Source organism: Bos indicus, chromosome 24 (assembly GCF_029378745.1).
Source record: "Bos indicus isolate NIAB-ARS_2022 breed Sahiwal x Tharparkar chromosome 24, NIAB-ARS_B.indTharparkar_mat_pri_1.0, whole genome shotgun sequence".
Taxonomy (NCBI): domain Eukaryota; kingdom Metazoa; phylum Chordata; class Mammalia; order Artiodactyla; family Bovidae; genus Bos; species Bos indicus.
The window spans coordinates 42020221-42044180 of record NC_091783.1 but is presented as its reverse complement, the minus strand read 5'-3'; the positions used below and the strand labels follow the sequence as shown (position 1 = coordinate 42044180).

Below are 23960 nucleotides of genomic sequence, written 5' to 3'. Positions count from 1 at the left end.
CACCTGAATCAGTTACGTTTCCTCGCTAGCTTCCTGCTTTTCAGAAGATTTTCCCCTTCCTCTCTGTCTATTTGTTAAAATGTGTAAAACCCCAAATGTTAAGGTAGCTCTTATAAAAATGATTAAATCTGTATGGTTTGTCTTGTTATATATATGGTTTGTCTTGTATATCCATTTTCTGATATAAAGGACTTGGGAAACAACAAAATTGGGCAAGTTTATTGTGGCCTTAGCATTATCAAGGGGAAGATGGAAGGGGAACAGACCATTGGCTTTTTCCTGTTTTAGCAGCTCTTCCTAGAGGCTGTGTGGGGATAGAAGGATGTGTTTGATGAAGCTTGGAGAAAGTTAGGGTGTATACAGGTATCAGCTGTCTCAGGTGCCAAGCTTCTCAGAGGTGCTGATAGGCTAATGATGTTGGGAATGTGTGTGGGGGGGCGGGGTAAAGTGCTCTTAAAGGACCCTTGTCCCCTCACGGGTGTCCGGACCACCTCCTCATGAACAGTTGAGTGAACAGGCATTCTTCAGGAGCATGAGACTCCATTATCTGAGTTTGTTTGTTAACAAAAAGATTAGCAAACAGGCTTTGTCTTCTGGGACTTTATCTGTGTTTGGTTTGGAGGGCAAAAGGAAAAAAGAGGAAATGAAACACTGCAACTGCTGGCGGAGAAAAGCACTGGCGCCCCCAAGACTGGGGGCAGTTCATGGGAGGAAGAGATCTTTATCAGAAGGAGTAGGAAGTACTTCCTGGATGGTATCTGTGAGTAGGTGAGTTTCAACTGCGATGAGGAAAAAGAGGGCAGATGAGGAGCAGCTCAGGAGGGTAGAGCTTGTGGCACCTGCAGGAAAGAGCCCCCAGCGTGGGCTGTGGGGGGTGGGGTGCATCCAGGTGGGTGGGGGAGGGGAGGCCGGGTAGCCTGGTTAGAATGAGGAGACGAGTAGACAGTTGAGCATTGTGATGGTGGAGGGCAGTGGTCTTCACACTTAACTACTGGATATCTTCTAAAAATAATTTAGAAAACTCACATTTTTTAAGTTTAAAGGTATTTTCAAAATGAAACTGTCATATCACTGTTAAAAATGGAATTTAAATAATATAGCACTTACATACACTATTAGCCATTTTCAAAATCCAAGAATAAACTCTTCAAATTGCGGATTTTCCATTGTTCTTTGATCTATTTCCTTAACAAAATTTTACCTTAATATATTTTTATGCTTGAAAGTTTTATTACCCTGTCACATTTTTTTGGAACCAAAGATATAAGGAAAAATTTAAATTTTTAATTTCCTGTGGGCATAAAAATCTTTAAAACTTTGTTTTTGTTATTAATAGTTGATCCACCAGAATGTATTACAAATTATAATAAACACTTGGTAAACAAAATTTTATTGAATAAGCGTCTCAATAAAGTGGAACTTTTAAAAAATAACTTATGTATTCATGGGTGAATATAATTTATTGCTTGAATGAAACTATATTTAGCATAAGTTTTACTTTTGATTTTCAGAGCTGTAAGCACAGAGAAATTTTGTTGATGTAGATAAATGGATGGAAAGAGTTTCGCTAGTAGTGCCACTAATTTTCTTGAATTTCTTCCAACTTACATGTCAAAAATCTGAAAATTATTTTTAATGAGCTATCAATCATTCAGTTATTTTTAAAGTAAAGGATTGTGGAACAAATACCTGACTTGTGAAAGTAGATATTGCAGCCTTCAGAGAGGTGGTATCTTAATGCTTTCATCCATGTGTCAGAGGGTTGCAGTGGAGGGTTTTTGCTTGGGGGCCATGCAGTCTTGAGCTCAGGGAGGTGGGAGATTGTGGATGGGAACACCGTGGGTCCACACCCTCGGTGCATATCTGTGATGGAGCATTCCTGGAAATAGGTCTAGAATAGCCCTTAAAGTTACCTGCTTGCCTTGCTCCTCGGGAAAACTTCATGTACCTCGCGTGTATGTGTGCTCAGTCGCTTCAGTAGTGTCCGACTCTTTGTGACCACGTGGACTGTAGCCTGCCAGGCTTCTCTGTCCGTGGGATTCTCCAGGCAAGAATACTGGAGTGGGTTGCCATTTCCTTCTCCAGAGAATCTTCCCGACCCAGGGATCGAACCCATGTCTTTTAAGTCTGCTGCATTGGCAGGCAGGTTCTTTACCACTAGTGCCACCTGGGAAGCCCTCTTTCACCTTACGGGGTTCAGATACCTCAGTCTGTTCGAGGCAGACGGTATCAGAGCCTCTGGGTTAGGGTATTGGAAACTGAGAGGTATGGGAATACAGAAGACTTTTTAGAAGTCGAATTCACAGTTCTTAGCGACCGATTAGATAATGGGGGCAGGAAAGGGGCTTTGAAAAGCACCTGCAGGCCTCATGCCTGAGAACTCAGGTTCCTGGGGAAGTTCATTAGCGAGTCTGCAGGAGAAGCTGGTTTTGTATAAGACTAATTTGGACAGTTGGGTTTTCAGAAAACACATGACATGGAGGCGGAGACCCTGAAGGACCTACAGCCCTGGACACGGGGATCAGAACAGGAGAACGTTGGGGTCCTCTGCATTGCGAGTGTGGTTGAAGCTGCGGGTTATCCAGGGGAGGAGAGGCGTGTGTGTGAACAGCATCCGTATGAGGACAGAGTAGGGGGAGAGAAACCACTTACACAAAAGGTTGTGAAAGAAGCAAGGATGGTCTAGGAAGGTGGGAAATACTCAAGGTGGAGTACGTACTCCCAGAGAATCTAAGAACTAAAGAGGAGGCTGTCGGGATGAGGGATGTTGAGTCCTGCCCCCAGGCCGCAGGTGGGAGGCCTCGCCCCAAGGCCACAGAATCAGAGCCCAGAAGCAAGGTCACCTTCAAGCTGGCTGAGCCTCTTTGTAACTGTTGCCAAAAGCCCCTGATGATCACCAACAAAACTTCCTGACTCCCAGCTAGGCAAAGATGCCCACTCCAGTGAACAGCCTACAGTGCCCCCAACCAATCATCTAATGCCAGCCTTTCAGCAGGGATTTTCTTTGTCTTCAGGCTCTGGTGCTCTCAGAATACCCTGAGCTTTGCTTCTTTCCAAATGAAAAAGATGGTTTTAATTAACAATTGATCATTTAAAATCACATTTAAATCACTTATTCATATAGTTGAATATGCCCACTGCTCACAGGAGGTAATGGTTGAATTTAACTATGTTGTTGCTTAGAAAATCTCATAGGCAGGTTTTCCAGCCAGGTAGGAAGATTTTGCAAAGTCTTTGAAATGTAGAAGGCCTGGTTGATCCAGGCCCCTCCACTTCCTCCCGCCTCACTTCTGTGTGAACCCTGTGCCCTGAAGGTCTTCTCATCTGTCTTGATGTGACTTGGTTTTCCTTGACACCCTGTCCCCAGGCTTCTTGGCTTAGGCCACTCTTCCACCCTCTGTCCTGTGGGGCAGCCCCGTGTCCTCCCAGGACTTGTTCTCCGGGCACACCTAGCAGTGTAAAGTGAGGAGGACGTTGTGTGTGTGTTCTTTGTAGCATGTTTTTGTCCGTGTCTGTGCACACCTGTGCTCATAGACACTTCTGTGTGTACACACTCTGTTTAGGTTTTGTATCTGTGTTCTCTGTTGAGTGCCTGACACTCAAAGTAAACAGGAGACAGCGTCCTGCTTACTGGTTGAATGAGATGAGTGAAGACATTTAAAACTCAGGGAAACCATGCTGAGGTTGTCTCAGAAACATGTGAATTGTAGCTTTGAGGGAATATTGATGTCCTAGCTTGACACTCGGAGAAGGCAATGGCACCCTACTCTAGTACTCTTGCCTGGAAAATCCCATGGACGGAGGAGCCTGGTAGGCTGTAGTCCATGGGGTCACTGAGAGTCGGACACGACTGAACGACTCTCTTCACTTTCCTGCATTGGAGAAGGAAATGGCAGCCCACTCCAGTGTTCTTCCCTGGAGAATCCCAGGGATGGGGGAGCCTGGTGGGCTTCTGTCTATGGGGTCGCACAGAGTCGGACACGACTGAAGCAACTTAGCAGCAGCAGCAGCTTGACACTGTGTTAGGTGCATGATAGATGTTATCTTTGTGTGTCTGAAAGTCTTGACAACAAACACGTGTTTGTGTGAGGAAATGCAGCCAAGTTGTGAATGACCTGCACAAGTTCACAGGCAGAGTTCACGAGGAGCAGGACCTGAGATTTGGACTCAGATTTGTCTTAACTTTTAAGAGCCTCTGTCCTTGTCACATCACTCTCGCTGTAACCATGTAGGGACTAATCATCTTTAACATTTCAAATGGGTCAAGCTTTAAAATTTTTAAGTTTTAAGACGTCATTTTCCTTGAATTTAAAAACGGCTGGAAGTTGGGTGTTGGTTCCTGTGGTTTGGGTTTCTGCTGGTGCCCGAGTGGGGCCGGAGCAGACGGAGCCTTCCTGACCTGCAGGGGTGTCGACGGCCACCTCTGCTGTGTGGCCCCTTAGATTCACACACGGGGAGCGATTCACTTTTATAAGTAACAAGATGAAGGCCCTTGTCTTAGCGCTTCTTTCTCTTGCCCCCCCATTCCTGGATGTTCTCTTTGTTTACACTGTAACACATTTGATTCTGGTCTGATTTGAACTAGAAGGATCTGTTGACTCTGACTTGAGGCAAGATGCACTAACGCTTAAGGATAGGGCTTCAGTTCATATCCGAGGTTTCTTTTCCCGTAAGGAATTCTGTTAGAATTCACTAAGAAACGCAAGTTTTTGTTGACACTTGTATCATTTAGCTTCTTCATGGAAGCTTTATTTTATAATTAAATATTAAATTTTGAGAAATGAAGGTTTCCCGCACAAGTGTAGGAATTCTGCCTCATGTTGACCATTCAGGTCATCATTTTTCCTTTCCACGCTGGTCCCCTTTCAGCTGCCCAGGACGGGTTTACAGGGGAAGAGGAGCCTTGGGATTTGGGGAGTATAGATACAGTTTGAAAAACCATTTCAGAATGATCATTGTTTTCATTGCTTTTCAGTCATTTTGAAATTTCAAATGACATTAAAAGCCAACATGATTTTTTCACTTCATCAGTGGAGGAAGTTGGATGTTTAAAGCAGTGAGCACTGTAAGGGGCTATTACTGTGTAATGTCCAAGAATCCAGAATCAAGTAAGTGATCCAGAAAGGAGGGGCAGCCTTGGAGCACAGGTCAGGCAATGAAAGATCCTTCTCCTCTCCTGAGATGCTCCTTGTCTGTTTTGTCTGATGATTAAAACGGCCACTCTGGCTTTCTTGTGCTGTGTCATGTTTTATGTCTTTTTTTCTTAATCCTTTTCTTTTCAACCCATGGGTTGAAATTTGGACTTTAAAAATACATTTCCGATAGACAGACTGTAGTTGAGTAACATCTGTAGTTTTTACCTTGTTAGTAGTTTGTGATTCTCTACCTTTTGACTTATGTTTAGTCTATTTATAAGTAATGTAATTATTGATCTGATTGTGTATTTCTCTTCATGTCTTTTTTTCTCTTTTGCTCCTTTTGTGAGTTTCTTTGGGGATATTAACTCAGTATTTTTTAGTATTCTGTTTTAATTCCCAGTTGGCTTTCTAGCCATCCTTTCTTGCATGTTTCACATTGGAATTGGAAATATTAGTCGCACAGTTGTGTCTGACTCTTTGCAACCCCGTGGACTATAGCCCACTAAGCTCCTGTGTCCCTGGAATTCTCCAGGCAAGAATACTGGAGTGGGTAGCCATTCCCTTCTCCAGGGGATCTTCCTGACCCAGGGATTGAACCCAGGTTTCCTGCATTGGAGGCAGACTCTTTACTGTCTGAGCCAGGGCTCCTAAGGATTGTAATTGGCATCTTTAATCTACCATAATCTATTTAAAATTAACGTACTGCTTTGCATAAGCTATTCACAGTCCTGTAGCAGTATAGGTGCGTTCACGCTCTGTGTTCTGTCTTTTTTATCTAGGATGCTATTGACTGTACCGTCGTTTATGCTGTAGGATTTCTCTTTAGTGGTGAAAGCTTTATTGATTATCTGTGTGCTTCTCCTACTTGTCACCCGCGCAGGCGTTTGCAGGATGGCTAGGTAAAGACTGAAGTATGCAGTCTGTAGCCACAGTAATTAGATCATTGCTGCCTCCATAAAGAGGAGACCCAGAGCCACTTAGTCCAGTCAGGAGTTGATGAGGAAGTCCTGACCCTGGAGAGGATGTTCAGGCAGGGGGCGTCCACCAGCGCTGGCAGGAGGCTGCAGCGCTGGGGAGCGTACGTCTGCCCCAGCGCCCTGCTGGGGCACAGCACTCCCTTCCATGTAGAGACGATCCTCAACCATGATGTGAAGATAGGCAGAAATACAAGTGGAGGAAGAATATGGTTTGTTACCCTCTTGGTGTTTCTCAAATATAGTTGTTCAACAATCTGTGTTTAAGCCTGTTGGGGGTATTTATTAAAAACGATCGCTTCTGAGTCTCACTCCACACCTGCACAATCAGGGTCTGAGTATGAGATGTGGGGGGTCTGCCTTTTAGGGTGAGCTCTCCAGGCTTGTCCTAAACACAGCCATGCATGACTATCACAGTTCTGGCACTTTTCCCAACAGCCCCTGCCTTTTTAGGGACCAGAACCTGCAATGTTCATGTTTATCTTTAAGATTGACAGGTGTGCAACTGATGAAACAGTTTGGTCATAGTCATAGAATTCTAGAGCCTGCATAAAGGCACCTTCCAAGTCATGCCAGCCAACAATCCTAGAGGAGGAAACAGGCCAAATGATAGTGTCTGGGTGGTTTTACAACTGATTCATAACGCATGAGGTACTTTGCTGTAACTCGTAGATCAGAATAACCTGGTAAAGTCTTTCTGTGTGTAAGAAGATTCTGTGTTATTTTCAGTCCAGTTTGAGTGTCTGCCTTTTAATTGGGGGTGTTTAGAGTGTTTGCACTTACTGTGATTACTGATATGGTTTGATTTTCCTCTCATATTGCTGTTTCCTGTTTGTCCCATGTGTTTTTTCTTCCTTTAATCCTCTTTTTCGTCTGAGTATTTTCTGTGATTCCATTTAATGACATTTATTGGCTTACTTGCTGTATGTTTCAGGTGGGGTTTTTTGGTGTTTAATAGCTGCTGCAAAGTTTATAATTACTGTGATCCTCTGACTCATCCCCGTCGGGCTTCATGTGTGTGTATACAGTATGCCTCACTCTCTTTCTGCCTTTGTGATCTCTGACTCATCCCCGTCGGGCTTCATGTGTGTGTATACAGTATGCCTCACTCTCTTTCTGCCTTTGTGATCTCTGACTCATCCCCGTCGGGCTTCATGTGTGTGTATACAGTATGCCTCACTCTCTTTCTGCCTTTGTGATCTCTGACTCATCCCCGTCGGGCTTCATGTGTGTGTATACAGTATGCCTCACTCTCTTTCTGCCTTTGTGATCTCTGACTCATCCCCGTCGGGCTTCATGTGTGTGTATACAGTATGCCTCACTCTCTTTCTGCCTTTGTGATCTCTGACTCATCCCCGTCGGGCTTCATGTGTGTGTATACAGTATGCCTCACTCTCTTTCTGCCTTTGTGATCTCTGACTCATCCCCGTCGGGCTTCATGTGTGTGTATACAGTATGCCTCACTCTCTTTCTGCCTTTGTGATCTCTGACTCATCCCCGTCGGGCTTCATGTGTGTGTATACAGTATGCCTCACTCTCTTTCTGCCTTTGTGCTGTTGTAATCATGTTTTGGGCTTCCCAGGTGGCTCAGTGGTAAAGAATCTGCCTGCCAGTGCTGCAGATGCAGGAGACCTGCGTCCAGCCCCTGGGTCAGGACGATCCCCTGGAGGAGGAAATGGCAACCCACTCCAATATTCTTGCCTGGAAAATTCTGTGGACAGAGGAGCCTGGTGGGCTACAGTCCATGTGGTCACAAAAGAGTCAGACACAACTTAGCAACTGAGTACATATAGTCATATATTTTACTTCTACACATATTATAAACTTCACAGTAAATTTTTTCTCTTTATTTTACAGTGCATAGTTTTTCCCTAAGCAATTATCTTTAAAGAGTGTGTTTTTTTTTTCCAAGAAGAAGAGGCGTTTGTGTTTGCCCACATATTCACCGTTTCTGATAGTCTTCATTCATTTGTGGTTCAGATTTCCATCTGGTGTAATTTTCTTTTTGCTTCAAGGACTTCCAGTATTTCTTGTAAGTTTGCTGATACTGATGCCTGTCAGCTTTTGTATGTCAGAAAAAGTCTTTATTTCACCTTTATGTTCAGTTCAGTTCAGTCACTCAGTCGTGTCCAACTCTTTGCGACCCATTAACCACAGCACGCCAGGCCTCCCTGTCCATCACCAACTCCTGGAGTTCACCCAAACCCATGTCCATTTAGTCGGCAATGCCATCCAACCATCTCATCCTCTGTCGTCCCCGTCTCCTCCTGCCCTCAATCTTTCCCAGCATCAGGGTCTTTTCAAATGAGTCAGCTCTTTGCATCAGGTGGCCAAAGTACTGGAGTCTCAGCTTCAACATCAGACCTACCAATGAACACCCAGGACTGATCTCCTTTAGGATGGACTGGTTGGATCTCTTTGCAGTCCAAGGGATTCTCAAGAGTCTTCTCCAACACCACAGTTCAAAAGCATCAATTCTTCGGCACTCAGCTTTCTTCTCAGTCCAACTCTCACATCCATACATGACCACTGGAAAAACCATAGCCTTGACTAGATGGACCTTTGTTGGCAAAGTAATGTCTCTGCTTTTTAATATGCTGTGTAGGTTGGTCATAACTTTCCTTCCAAGGAGTAAGCATAAAATCACCATCTGCAGTGATTTTGGAGCCCAGAAAAATAAAGTCAGCCACTGTTTCCACAGTTTCCCCATCTATTTGCCATGAAGTGATGGGACCGGATGCCATGATCTTAGTTTTCTGAATTTTGAGCTTTAAGCCAACCTTTTCACTTCTTTGACTTTCATCAAGAGGCTCTTTATGTTCAAGAGACATGAATTTCAAAGATGTCTGAATGATTTCTGTTTAATAGGTCTAGAGGTGTAGGTTGGCTTTTCCGCTTTCAATCCCTTCAGACCTGCTCTGCTGTCTCCGGCTTGTGTTCTTCCTGATGAGAAGGATGCTGTAGTTCTAGTCTTGGTTCTTCTCTATGTAGTGTGAGTTCTCTGACTGCCTGGCAGAATTAACTCTGTCGGTGTCTGACACTTCATTTATTTACACGTTGTCAGTGATCTGGTTGAACGTGTGGGTTCTCAGGTCTGTGGGATCACTCCTTTCTGGTCACTCTTGTTCGTTGGTCACACGACTGAGCATCTGCAGCCTCTGACCCCTGTGCTTCTTGGGGCGGTTAGAACGCACCCATCAAAGGAGGAGAGGAAGCCCCTCGTCATCCGTGGCCTCCGACCCAGCTTCTCCTGTGGCTGTTTGTCCTCCAGATGCAGTGAGGGGCGGGCTGACCTGTGCTGCCTGGGAGGCCCGGGCGCCTCTCCGTGCGCAGTTGTATGAGGAGTGTTCTCATGTCTCTGATAGTTGGTGTGGATGACTGCAGCTCAGAGTCTGATGTGATTGTTGTACCTTCAGCCCTGGACTTTGTCTCACAAGATGACATGCTGACGCCGCTGGGGAGACTGGACAAGTATGCTGCGAGTGAGAACGTATTTAACAGGTACGTGCACATGCTCTCCACTGGGGGAGGCGGGAGGGTGGCTTTTATTGCACGAATTTCAGTTCACAGAAGTACCCAGTTTAGAGCAGGTGTCACTGCCACGGGCAGTGAGAGTCACCCAGCTTCACTGCTGGTCACAGCTGTGGCCGCCCTTACACTCGTTACTCCTCTGTCCTGTAAGAAAACGCGCTCTTTCTTGGCTTTTTGGCAAAAAGCAACCAAAAAACCCCACTACTTTTTTGCTGTTAAGCATCATTTTGCCGTTCATGTGAAGTGGCTACTGAGGAATCTGTTATTCCTCCAGCAGGGGGCGGTGTGTCCCTGCCGTGGACCAGGTGCTAGCTGGCGGGGGCATGGGGCATGGCAGGGACGTGCGCTCTCTCTCCCCAGTTGCACTGTTTCTCCACCTGCAGCCCCCAGACCACCTGGGAAATTCCCAGTTTCTCTGGGAAATTGGAAAGTCTTTCTAGCATCTTCTGAGTGTATATGTATGAAACTTATTTAATCAAATATGTAAAGATAACATTTTATATAAAAAATGATACTTTTCCCCTATCTATGATAATTGAAGGTATTAACAATTACTTGAAACAAATTTTCAGTGACCTTAGGAATTTGTCTGATAAAGGTGAAACATTCTGATAAATGTTCAGTCTCATCTTAATTAAAATAAAATCCATACCAGCATTTGTCACTTAGAAAATTGTCACTTATAAGATGTGTTAAGAAAAACTTTTGAAATCTGTATGGATTCTGGCTTTCAAATTTTGAATATTAACTGTTGGATGCCACTGACCATGGTATAATCTTCTTCTGTGCAGACAGATGGTGGCCCGGAGTCTGCTGGACACGCTGAGGGAAGTGTGCGATGATGAAAGAGAGTGCATTGCCGTTCTGGAGAGAATCAGCAGATTAGCTGATGACTCAGGTGTGTGTTTACGCAGGGGAAGGTTTCTTTTATCAAATTTAAGTTTCTAAAAACTAATGAAAAACTTAAGTGTAACATGAGGTTTCTTGGAAATATTTCCTAAGTAAATTATCTAACCCAGGAGTAACAAGAAAATAAAAAACCTGTTACTAAGATCCAGACATTTTATATACCAGGCACATTTAGTTTGACTTTGGAAATTTTTCAGAAGAATCTAAGAACATTGTTTTGCATCATGTACATTCAGAATAACTCATTACTGTAATAAAAATTGTAAACTTTTTTTAATAAGTAAAAAGGGATGGAGTGGGGTGTAAAACTTTTTTGTCAAAAAATGCATTCTTACTTAAAAAATGTTATTCATTGTAAAACTAAAGCTGTTTGTCTCTGAAGTGCAGATAGGAGGAGAGTCTGCTTAAAAGGTAAACTTGTTTTGAGACTTAGAATACAGTTTATTACGTTTTTAAAAAATACTTTTCACTGAGGCAAAACATACATAAAATATACCATTTTAACCTAATATTGCTTTGAGCATATTCCTATATTTGATTTTAGAAACAATTCAGAAATAAAATTTTTTCTTAAATCCATGATCTCTTTATTGAAGTGGGTTATTTTTCCATTTCTGTCAAACTTTCTGGCATGTTAGCGTTCTCATCCTTTAATTTTTAGATGAGCTCATTTTTTGGTGAGCGTCTCTTTTTATGGGAATATGTTTACTGTTCACATTAGCCTTACTTAGATAGTTTCATTTTCCTGTAGAAAAAAAAGTTAGTAAGCTCGCTAATATTCTATTACTATCTCCTATGATGTTCTGTGTAATTGCTCATGTATATGCCTGTTCCAAAGTGGTTTTAGGCGAGTGTCATCGCTGGCACCCACTCCAGTACTCTTGCCTGGAAAATCCATGCACAGAGGAGCCTGGTAGGCTGCAGTCCATGGGGTCGCTAAGAGTCGGACACGACTGAGCGACTTCACTTTCACTTTTCTCTTTCATGCATTGGAGAAGGAAATGGCAACCCACTCCAGTATTCTTGCCTGGACAATCCTAGGGACAGTGGAGCCTGGTGGGCTGCCAGACGTCTATGGGGTCACACAGAGTCGGACACGACTGAAGCAACTTAGCTTAGCTTCATCATTATTTTTACTTAAGTTTATTTTTGATTTGGCAGAGATAAACAATTTAACTTAAAATTTTGGTACTGTTGCATTCCATTGTATTTATTCCTTTCTTAGTAGAGACCTAAATATTTCTTAAGGCAGAATTTGTATTTCTTCTGCTTGTTTACCAACTGCACTGCTATTTTTTAATATGTGAAAGTGAAAGTGTTAGTTGCTCAGTCGTATCCGACCCTTTGCAACCCCATGGACTAGAGCCCGCCAGGCTCCTCTGTTCATGGAATTTCACAGGCAAGAATACTGGAGTGGCTAGCCATTCCCTTCTCCTGTATGTGTTCTAAAATGTATCTCAAGTTGTTGAGTTCCTGCTGAATATCTCTGCTGACATTTATACTTTGGATACGTGTAAACAGTATATACTCTATGCCAGGTTCTAGATTGAATGTTAGAGCCATTACCAAGATGAATAAGAATTCCTTTCATTAAATTAACAGTTGAGTGAGTGCAGCTGACGTACTAAGAGTAAGCCGTAACAGGGAGGATTGGGGCTGGCTTCCAACAGCTGGTGGCATCTGAGCTGGGTCTGATGGTACAGAGGGGAGAGGAAAGGAGAGGTGTAGGGGTCTGGGGAACTTAGGACACTGGCCCATTTGGTCAACAGTGGGTTTACTCATCCTGCAGTTTAGAAAAACTAGGCTTAAGCGAGGGGGCTGAGGGCTAGATTGTAAACATTTATACTGTTTTGGGCCTGAGAGTTCACACTGCTTGTGATTTGAAACAGTAATGCCGAGAGCGTTGACTTGAGGAGAAGCTGGGTTGGCAGGAAGGCCTACTGGGCAGCTCCTCTGACTGTTAGCAGTCGTCTGGGAGCAGTGTCAGGGTCAGAGGGTTGTCAGAGCCACGCTATCTCAGCCTCCTTGAGTTTGAGGGTTCTAGTCTCTCTGTCAGATGTCAGGAAGTTTTGGTCTTAATATTCTTAATGTTACGTTTCCTCTACCTCAGACTCCTATTTTTTTTAAGTTTTCTTTTGTCTAAGTAGATGTTTTATTGTTGATGTTCAGTTGCTCAGTCGTGTCTGGCTCTTTGTGACCCCATGGACTGCAGCACACCAGGCTTCCCTGTCCTTTACCATCTCCCAGAGCTTGCTCAAACTCATGTCTGTTGAGTCAGTGATGCCATCCAACCATCTCATCCTCTGTCGTCCCCTTCTCCTGCTCTCAATCTTTCCCAGCATCAGGGTCTTTTCAAATTAGTCAGTTCTTTGCATCAGATGTCCAGAGTATTGGAGTTTCAGCTTCAGTCCTTCCAATGAATATTCAGGACTGATTTCCTTTAGGATGGACTGGTTGGATCTCCTTGCAGTCCAAGGGACTCTCAAGAGTCTTCTCCAACACCACAGTTCAAAAGCATCAATTTTTCAGCGCTCAGCTTTCTTTATAGTCCAGCTCTCACATCCATACATGACGACTGGAAAAACCAGAGCTTTGACTATATGGACCTTTGTCAGCAAAATGTTTTATACATTTATACATGGTTCAAAATACAGAACTCCTGTTAGATACATCTTTTGTCCCTAATGAAGTCTTTGTAAAGTGAAATTAGCTGGTCTTCGTTTGGGGGTTTTATTTGCCTTGAAGGGCTTCCCACCTCAAGATTCAACTTTTTTTTTTTGACCTTGCTCTACAGCTTACAAGATCTTATTTCCCCAATCAGGGATTGAACCTGTGCCCCTCTGCAGTGGAAGTGAGTACTCCTAATCTCTGGACCACCAGGAAAATCCCTTAAAATCTTGTCTTTTAGTGCTTTTGATCTTTTTTTTTTTTTTAATTTGGATCTCTGATTCACCTAGAATTTATATTGAGAGAGCAGTGTAGGAGTCTTACCTTTTTTCCTCATATAACCAGCTTGCTTTCTTACCGTTACTCAGGGGACAGTTGGTCTTTTTGAAATGCTGTCACATTTAAATTTGCCATATGCACTTGGGTCTTTTCAGATTTTTTTTCTTGTTATTTTTATTTTTTTTCCTTTTTTTCTTGTTATTTTTAATCTGTCGGTCCTTTAGCATTTGCTGACCCTCTATCATCATAGTTAAGTCTGACTACAAACTCTGCACTCGCTGGCTGCATTCAGGTGAGGAGCCAGTCCTTATAGCCTGTCTGGGGGCTCTGAGAGAGCAGAGTTTGTGGGTGATGCCGTATACAGTTGACCTGAACTCAGGTGGAAGTCCTCACAGGGAGTGACCGTAGGCTCCAGGCAGGCTCTGAAGACAGAATCTGGGAGGGGGTGACCTTGCCGTGTCTGTGAAGAGCATCACAGAGCGGAGCGCGTTCCCTGAGCACTCACAATGCCGGGAGGAGAGTCTGGGGCTCTTCTGGGGGCCCTCCTGACTGCCCGCCTGGCAAGAACCCTGTGCGGGGAGGACACATCCACTCAACCTTCCTGTTGTTCCCGCAGAGCCGACCGTGAGGGCAGAGCTGATGGAGCAGGTGCCTCACATTGCCTTGTTCTGCCAAGAAAACCGGCCAGCAATCCCGTACGCCTTTTCAAAGTACTTGCTGCCCATTGTGGTTCGCTATCTCGCAGATCAGAATAACCAGGTAGGAGGGCCCTGTCCACGTTCCCACAGAAATGTGTGCCATCTGGTGGTCTGCTTAGAGTGTTCCTTCCACTTAGACCTGGTCATTTGGTTTCTCAGAATGACAAAATGACATCTCAGAGAAGATGGGGAGAGCCTAGGAGATTGCCTTAGTGCCGCAACAGACAGCGCCAGTGGCTGCTGCTCATCTGCCACCCTTCCGGGCGGCCCCCAGAAGTTTGTCACAGGGAGACCTCTTTTCCAGGAGTGGCTTTTCTGTTCCCCTTGATCTGTTACGACACAGTCTGCCAAGTTCTGTCTTTGCAGAGCAGCCACCAGTTTTTGTCTGCAAAGTTGTGCCAGTTGTGAACCTTTGGTTGGATGAGGAGTCTCCACAGTTGTGAACTTCATGCCTTAGGGTTTCATCATACTGTGTGTGTGCCTCATTGATGTGTTTGTTTTTTCCCAGGTAAGAAAAACGAGCCAGGCAGCTTTGCTAGCCCTGCTGGAGCAGGAGCTGATCGAGCGCGTCGATGTGGAGACCAAGGTGTGCCCTGTCCTCGTGGAGCTGACAGCCCCCGACAGCAACGATGACGTGAAGACGGAGGCTGTGGCCGTAAGTAGAGCTCAGTTTTTCAGTTCAGGGAGGTGAACTAGTGTGTGACCATAGGAGGTGACGTTAGACACGATGCCATATTACTTGTGGTAGGGTGGGTACGTGTTGGGTATCAGAGTAGCCACGGGTCATGGAATTTGAAACATAAATGCTGGGCTCGGAGTGGACAGAGGCTTCGGAGGGCAGAGGTGTCTTTCCTGGAGGGCTTGTGCCGCGTGGAGCTCCTGGGATGATGATCCTTGCTAGGCTCAGAGAGGCCAGGATGCACGGCAAGAAAATAGTGAATCAGCTGTGAATTCATCTCATCAAAAGGAAAAAGTAAGATGGCAAAGATAGCCAGGATCCTTTTAAAAACGCTGTATTGAATGAAGACGCATTTGAGCTCCTTGAGTTGCTGTTGAGCACTTTTCTAGGCACTGTGAGTGCGCAGTAAGAAAAGAGAGTGATGCTGCCTGTTGCTCCTGTCCTTGATGGCATGCTCTTTGCAGGGAGGAATATATGATATGTTACAATTACTAGAAAAACACACAGATTAAGTCGTCATGCACATAATAAAGTCAAATATGGTGAGTTTTCTGGTTTTTGGACATGGTTAGCAAATAGTTTGATTACTTGAGAGCCATCTCAAGTTGGGCTTGAGTTACATGGGTAGTATGTTGTCATTCACATCTGTGTTTCCTCAGTTTATCATTCACATCTGTGGTTCCTCAGTTTAGAAAGTAAGAATTCTTAAAATAGAAAAGTGATCAATCCATCTGAAAACTAATTTAAATTATTTAGGTAGTGAGAATTTGCTGTTTAAACCTAATACAATGGCGTTTGTGTTGATATGAAATAAAATTACACTAGAAATAATTTAATAGTGCTTCTGGGTCTTTTGTAGGACGAATTATATTTTCTCTCTAGTGCCTTTCATTGGAAGTTCCATTATTTTATTTTTAGATACTTAGGTACCAGTTAATAATGAATTTAGATAGTTTCCAGTAATTGCATTTTTATTGGAGTGAAATTCACATAACATAAAATCAATCATGTTAAAGTTCACAATTGAGAAGCATTTAGTACATTCATTGTGTTGTATCACCTCTGTCAAGTTCCAAATCATAGATTTTTTTTTTTTAATTTCACAAACTTCTCAAGAAAAAAGAAATCGATTTTGGTGTAACTGTTGGTTTATATTGAGCAGAGTTTAACTTGCTGTGTTGTAATTTTTGATGTGATTGTGGAATAGTAAAACATTGTAATTATAACAGGGCTACACCCAGTGCTAGTGAGAAGCGTGTGCTCCTCTCACAAGTGGTTTGCGTTTATTCCGTTATGTTTTGCATTCCCTATCTTCCCGGTTGTTTTGTTTTGGGAATAATTCATCCTAAGAATTTAATTATGCCAGATTGGTGATGCTGTGTATCTTTGCATCATTAGCTCGGGCTTGGAGATGCCTGGAAACAGTCTGGAGTCAAGAAACCATGCTGCTTTAGGGGATGGGGGGTGTCAGTGTGCGCCCCCCCCCCCACCCCACTCTGAGGGTCGTGGGTCTGATAGGGATGGGCCAGCCTGACTGACTGTGGGCACAGAGATCTCGCCATTTGTTTAGGTCTTTCCCTCATCTCCTCATTGTTTGGTAGTTTTCAATAGATCATGTATGTACTGTGTTAAATTTCATGTTTGTTTGTTTTTCATTATTGTGAATGTTATACATTTCCGGTTGTTCATTGATAATTTATAGAAATACATTTTTTTTTTTCATTCTGTCCTATGTCCTGCAAACCTCCTTAAGCTCACTTGTTTGTTGCAGTGGCTTCTTGGTAGGTTCCTCGCTGTGTGGTCTGTAGACAGTCATGCACATATGGGTAGAGTCCCCTTTCTATCCAGTCAGTTGCCTGTCCTCCTAGTATTTGCCTGGGCCGGGGGTGGACGTAATATATAATGACGACAGACCGTCAGGTTTCCTTATATTTTAACTCTGGGGGGAAGGTATTCAAATGCATTGAGCTGGTTTTCAAACAGTCCTCACTTTGCCTGGAATGGTGTTATCCAATTCCTGTGCATCTCAGACCTCTGTCCATGCCTTCCTGGAGCCCTGGTGTTGCAGAGTAAGTGTGTGGTCTTCCCGTTTGCGAGTTTCAGAGACAGTGGGTGCTTTGCACAATGAGGGCTGGCTGTGTGCAGGCTTTCCTTAGCAGTGACGGTGCCCTGCGTCCAGACCCTTCTTGTGGATGGATAGTCTTTCCTTTGAGCAATCACCATTTATTCTCTTATCAGGGAAATGTAGTTCTTTTCTTTTTTTACTTTTATTGGGCAAAATGATTAATAAGGTTGAAACTATAGGTAAAAATGCAATTTTTAGGATTTTCTCTGGGTTTATTGTACCTTAATAATCATTGGGCTGATTCTGTTGGTAGTAGTTAATACCTGTTTTTCTGTCTTCAGCTTGGACAAATAGGATGAATTTTTCTGTGATGTATAAGGACATCATGTCATTTTTTATACTTCCTTAAGTTACATACTTTTAATAAATTGGCAGAAGTCTTGGTGTGAAGGTGCATTCAGTATGTCTGCACTCTCATTTATTTTAGATAATGTGCAAAATGGCCCCCATGGTTGGCAAGGACATCACGGAGCGTTTGATCCTCCCTCGGTTTTGTGAGATGTGCTGTGACTGCAGGATGTTTCATGTTCGAAAGGTACTGTGCTGGCGGTGGTAGGATATGGGGTTCTTCTCGTGGCTACTGTATGATCTGTGGAATTGAAAAGATTGTTTTTAAAGAACACTGTAATATTTTGAAATGTCAATGATGCTTTCATTGTCAGGTGTGTGCCGCCAATTTTGGAGATATTTGCAGCGTCGTCGGCCAGCAAGCTACTGAGGAGATGTTGGTAAGGCCTGCAGACAGAAACCAAGGAGAAAGCAGTGCTTCACAGAGCAGCACCTGAAGTTTGAAATACATACAGTGGCCCCCAAATTGTATTAACATAGTTCCAGAAAGATAGTATGACTTTGAGAGTTTAAGTTTCTGTAACCTGGGTGTTTGTATTGTGTTGTGTTTAAGGACAGTTTGTTAAAAGTGCAGATGTTAAGAACCATCAATCCCTTTTTAATTCCATTATTATAAAATCAGTTCTTACTTATTCAAATGAATCTTTCATTTTATTGCAATCCTAGAGTATTTTAGTGACCAATTAGATTTACAGCAGGTGATTTTTAAATGGTTAGTTCATGGGATGTAAGGGCTTAAAGTACAAGTTAATGTGCTCGAAGAGTTTTGGAAACCACCTATTATGCAGAGTCATTAAGTACAAACTCGAGCTGTATTTGTCAGGAGTGTCTTTGCTTTTCCACAGTCAGTAGTGGAATGAATTGGGTGTGATTTATTTAAAGCTACTAATAGCTAATATTAAATGAGTCTTCTAAATTTTGTAAAGCTAATGTTTTAAATGCTGGGAAAGTGAGAAATGAAGTAAAAGTAACAACTGAAACCCGCGTGTGTCTGCCTAACGATCGGGGCCCCTCTCGCCCAGCTGCCCAGGTTTTTCCAGCTCTGCTCGGACAACGTGTGGGGCGTCCGCAAGGCCTGCGCGGAGTGCTTCATGGCCGTTTCATGTGCCACGTGTCAGGAGATTCGACGGACTAAACTGTCAGCGCTCTTTATTAATTTGATCAGTGATCCTTCACGTTGGGTAGGGCTTTGTTTAATTATCATTTTTGTAAAACAGTGCATGTTATAGAAAATACGATTTTAATCCCATAATTTAAGAAATAATTTATCAGTTATGTTACTGCTGATACTTCTGGGAGTAGACAATGGACTACTATATTAACTTTTGTTTTTTTTAAACAGGACAAAATTTCTATTCCATGCAAATATTTTGTAGGGTCTCATATTCACATCCTCACAGTTTGGATATTCAAGCCAAGATTAAAAAGCTTAAAAGTAAAAAGGAGAAAATGACTGAAGGGGAATTGTAACTCCTAGCTGAGGATAGACTAAGGGTCTGCACATGTCCTTTCTTCCCTCTGTAGGTTCGGCAAGCAGCTTTCCAGTCTCTGGGACCTTTCATATCTACGTTCGCTAATCCATCTAGCTCGGGCCAGTATTTTAAAGAAGAAAACAAAAGCTCAGAAGATACATCAGTAGAAGACAAAAATAGGTAAGATCTTTAAAAACTTTGCTTTCAAGTTTTACTGCTTGTGAGCAATTTTTTCATTTTCACTACTTTTATTATGTTCTTTTTGGAGAGTTTATTATTTCTCTTCATTATAAAAGTTCGTAACTATTTTTTATAGAATCTTATTTTAAACACATCTGTTAAGCATCTCTTTGGTTAATTGTGTATTGAAATGAGAAGATGAAGATGCATGTAACAACTAGCTCGGTGCTGGGCACATAGAAAGCTGTCGTGATAGTCGATAATTTTTGAGTAAGTTTATTTAATAATTAATTTACCTAGTAAACCATCTGTTAACACTTAACAAAGAATATAAAGTAATGGTTATACAATTTAAAGGGTTTGGTTTTTCAAGGAGTAAAACCTAATTTAGGAGTATATGTTACTATACAGTTTCTTACCGTTATTTTCCTCTTTAGTCAATTTCCTTTTGGATCTTCAATTCTCTGTCTGCAGAATAATGACTATGTCAGTAATCATAATTATTTGTCAATTGAGGGGGAAATATTTTAATGATAAGCTCTAAGTTGGTGTACTTACTGGGGCTTCCCTTATAGTTCAGTCAGTAAAGAATCTGCCTGCAATGCAGGAGACCTGGGTTTGATTCCTGGGTTGGGAAGATTCTCTGGAGAAGGAAATGGCAACCCACTCCAGTATTCTCGCCTGGAGAATCCCATAGACAAGCAGTCTGGTAGGCTGCAGTCCATGGGATCATATGAGTCAGACATGACTTAGCCACTAAACCACGTACCACGGGTGTACTTATTAACTGAAATATCAACTTTTAAGAGCATTTAATAAGACAAAAAACTAAGATCGTGGCATCTGGTCTCATCACTTCATGGCAAATAAAAGGGAAAAAGTGGAAACAGTGGCAGATTTTATTTTCTTGGGCTCTAAAATCACTGCAAACGGTGACTGCAGCCATGAAATTAAAAGACGCTTGCTCCTTGGAAGCAGAAGTTATGATAAATCTAGACAGCATATTAAAAAGCAGAGACCACCACTTTACTGACAAAGGTCCATATAGTCAGAGCTATGGTTTTTCCAGTAGTCATGTATGGATGTGAGAGTTGGACCCTAAAGAAGGCTGAGCACCGAACTGATGCTTTCAAGTGGTCATGCTGGAGAAGACTCTTGAGAGTCCCTTGGACAGCAAGGAGATCAAACCAGTCAATCTTAAAGGAAATCAACCCTGAATATTCATTGAAACAACTGATGCTGAAGCTGAAACTCCAGTACTTTGGCCACCTGATGCAAACAGCTGACTGATTGGAAAAGACCCTGATGCTGGGAAAGATTGAAGGCAGGAGGAGAAAGGGAGGACACAGGATGAGACGGTTGGCTGGCATCACCAACTCAATGGACATGAGTTTGGACAAACTCCGGGAGTTGATGAAGGACAGGGAAGAGCCTGGCATGCTGCAGTCCATGGGATGGAAAAGAGTCAGACATGACTTAGAGATTGAATGACAACAATAAGGCAACCAAATTTTAAAGCTTAGAGGACACCTCTGATTTTTACTTAAAAATGTTTTTTTTTTTTTTTTGCATTTAATTTTAAATTGAGTTTTAGTTTTTACGATTTAGTATATCCTTGGGGGAAAACAGCCCAGACCTAACTTAACTTAGTGCACGGGAAACACACACAGACTCTGACAGGTGTGCCCTTGGGCCGAGTTCCCTGGGCACCCGTCCCCCTTGTCACAATGCTAATGGTCGTTTTCTTCTGTAGGTCTTGGTTCTGTGGCATTTCCTCTCTTGATGTTGTGACTTGGCACTCCTTCCTTTCTTCTCTGCTGCCTTGTTCTACCTTTTTGCCCGTTCTCCTCCTGTCCTGCTAAATAGTCAAACAAACCCAAGGTACTGTTCTCTGTGAAGGAAGAAAAATCACCCTAAAGCTGTCTTCCTAGCAAGGAAAGTCACTTCTTTTGAAAACCATTGCTGCAGGACGTTTTTCAGTGATGATGGGCGGTGGGGGTTTTCTACTCTTCAGTGTTAACATCAGCAACCTTTTCGCTAGTGGCACTAATTGTATAAAGACTGTTGCATAGCTTTTATTTATTTATGAATCTGGAAAAAGTCTAGGAAATGATAATGTAAATTTACAGAGAATCGTATAGGACAAGGATGAGTAGACTTCCCGTAAAAGACCTGCAGTAAATACTTTAAGTCTCTGTCAGAACTACTCACCTTGTCTTTGCAGACAGTCCGTGGTGTGTGGGCTCAACTGTGTTCCAATAAAACTTTATTGACAAAAACATTGGTGTGGCCAAACATGGCTGGTGATTTTGCTGGACTGCTTCTATAGGATCTTGTTGGAAGAGCCGTTTAAAGACTGTTAGTTATCTTTTGGCTACAAACCTTAACTCCCCTTCCATTGTAATGAGGTCTGTCTTAGTGTCAGGTCAGTGCTATTGTAGCATTGGACTTCTGCTATATTTTTAGACTTTGTTGACTTGTGTTAATGACGTTGGTGGAGGGAGGAGGCAGTTCCTGGCTGCAAAGAATTTTGTAAGATATTGTAAACCGTCATGTAGTTCCATGTATTATTCATCTCAGAGCCATTAGCTGGATGGCCCACTCTTAAATACGTGTTGAGCTGCTTTAAGTCTAGTTTTGCTTTTTAAGGTTGGTTGATTGGTTGATTTCGCAAAACTTAATTGAACACCTACTATGAACCAGTGACTGTAGCCAGATACACAGGACTTGGTTCTTGTTCTCAGGGTCCTCTGAGTTTCCTAGAATTCAGATTTCTCAAGCAGATGTCTTACAAAACAAGTTTTTGGCAATGTATTTCCACTGCTGTTTATTTCGTTTGTATTGTTTCATCTGATCCTGGAGATACTTAATATCACTTACTACTCTTTGAAGCATGTATTGATTATAAACCCCTGACTTTATAAAATGCCAGGTTTCTCTCTCACTCTCCCTGGATCGGGCTTCTTTGAAGGTGTTGAGAAAGGTGCTTCCAGAGTGGTTAAGTGTTGAGATTTGCACTGTTATCTGAAATGAGCACCCCGTCTTCCATTTAGCTAAACCAGGTATTAATATCACATTACTCTCTGCACATGCTGCTGCCTTTTGGGTCTCCCTCTTCCTGTCTGGGATGCCATCCTCTTCTGCCCACACCTCATTTAACAGAGAGCTGTCTGGACGGACGACCTCAGTGTCTTGGAGGAAACCCAGAGCGTTTTCATCCTGTCTTGAGCGCTGGAGAACAAGCGCTGATGTGGGCCTGTCTCCTCATCCTGTGCTCGCACACGACATCCACAGACTGCAGGTCCCCTGCACAGTAGCCTGGGTTTATCTTGTGTTCTCACACCATCACCAGCCCTGGCATGCGCTCAGCACGTGATAAATCTCAAATGAGTTAATGTAAGAAAGTAATGGATTTTATCCCAAAAGCCTTAAGTAACTGAATCGTTTTTGGTAGTCTTTGTCCCTTTAGTGTAAAGCTAACTTTGTGTAAGTAAACTTGATTGTTATTGGTTTAAATCTGGAAGTATTTCACTGATGTTGAGACTCCATTAAGTGAGCACGTGGACTCCGTGTCTCCTGTTGCCCCGCATGCCCATGCACTTCTGGGACCAGCGGTTCCCCAGTCACTTTCCTAGGCCAGGGTCTTGGCTCACCTGGACCCTACGGATGTTAACTGTCAGCCAGTGTAGATGCCGAGGGGACGTGGGTGCTGGTGGAGACGCATTCCTGGCTGACCCTCTGGCACCGAGGAGCTGGGTGCTCTGCTCACTGTGCCAACCCCTCTCCTCCTTTCTCCGAACGGCGTTTGCATGTATGGCAGTGTTTGCAAGACTGTTAGGAAGGTCAGAATCCTGACCATCTTCAGCAGCTTGATGGTGCACTGGTTATTACTCAGCTTCAGGAAAAAGCATATTTAGAGAATTTATATTTTTGACAGTTTGAGTCAACTGGTATTCATACAGAATTTAATAATTTGCAGAATTTCATGTGAGGGAAGATGTTTTTCTCTCTTGAAAACTGTAGCAGGAGTTTGAAGTCAGGACAGATTAGTAATTTTTCATTAGCAGATAGAGTGACTTGGCTGGTGACTCTGCTTTTCCTGCTGAGAATGTTAAAATTTAACTTTAATGCAAGATGGGGCAGTGATAAAGGAGCTTCAGGCCCTTGGAATAGTTTTCCAAACTAATTGGCTTTGAATTGGGTTCTGTTTGTGAATTTTAAATGGAAATTTATTAAGTTCTTCAGATAACAGATGACGTCTGAAGTTTCAGTCATTTGCTCCCCACCCCCACCAAGCAACATTCTGTTGCTTTGATTTTTAAAATTTAGTTTGCATAATATCAAAAAAGCTGTAAAATAGCACAGAGAATCCCATAAACCCTTCTTCTAGATTTCTTCAAATGTTAAGATTTTACCATAGTTGCTTTATTATTTTTCTGAGTTCTTTGAGATAAGTTTTAGACATGATATTCTTTCTTAAATATTTCACTCTGTATTTCCTCAAAACACACAGACGTGAACACATAACCACAGTCTCATTACCACAATTGAAAAGTTAAAATAGATACAATACTGTCATCTAGAGATTTCATTCAAATATTACCAATTATCCCAATCATTTTTTAAAACAAAAGAAAAAATATCTTTAATAGAGAAGATGGTTGGAAAAACGTCATGCAATTCATACGCACACGGAGGACGTTTGTTACACACGGGAGCACTGGCTTGGAGGGCTGGTGGGGAGCTCCAGGTGCTGTAGGCCTCACAGCCAGCCCCTCGCCTTACGAGCAGGGTGTGCACGTGGAGCCCGCAGTGTGCGTGCAGGGCGAGACTCGCGCTCACACAGCTTGCATGTACACGTGGCCTGGTTTATGGTTTATCAGAACGAAGGAGAAGCACCAGAATTTTAAATGCTGTCACTGTGTGGTCTGTTTTCAGATGCCTTTTTAAAATGTTTGTA

The 23960-nt window shown here is 42.9% G+C and overlaps 1 protein-coding gene across 5 annotated transcripts in view; it reads left to right on the top strand.

The window, feature by feature from the left end:
* Positions 1–23960, top strand: part of PPP4R1 (protein phosphatase 4 regulatory subunit 1) — a 49039-nt gene that overhangs the window by 9804 nt on the left and 15275 nt on the right. For 3 of the 5 annotated variants that reach the window (XM_070778946.1, XM_070778945.1, XM_070778944.1), the window contains exons 3-10: positions 9478–9613; positions 10435–10541; positions 14115–14257; positions 14705–14851; positions 17428–17535; positions 17663–17728; positions 18371–18529; positions 18873–19000. In XM_070778946.1, the coding sequence (XP_070635047.1) occupies positions 9478–9613; positions 10435–10541; positions 14115–14257; positions 14705–14851; positions 17428–17535; positions 17663–17728; positions 18371–18529; positions 18873–19000 (994 nt within the window). Of the gene's footprint in view, positions 1–949; positions 6764–9477; positions 9614–10434; positions 10542–14114; positions 14258–14704; positions 14852–17427; positions 17536–17662; positions 17729–18370; positions 18530–18872; positions 19001–23960 lie in introns of those variants that run through there. The other 2 variants (XM_070778948.1, XM_070778947.1) reach the window with 2 other exon arrangements.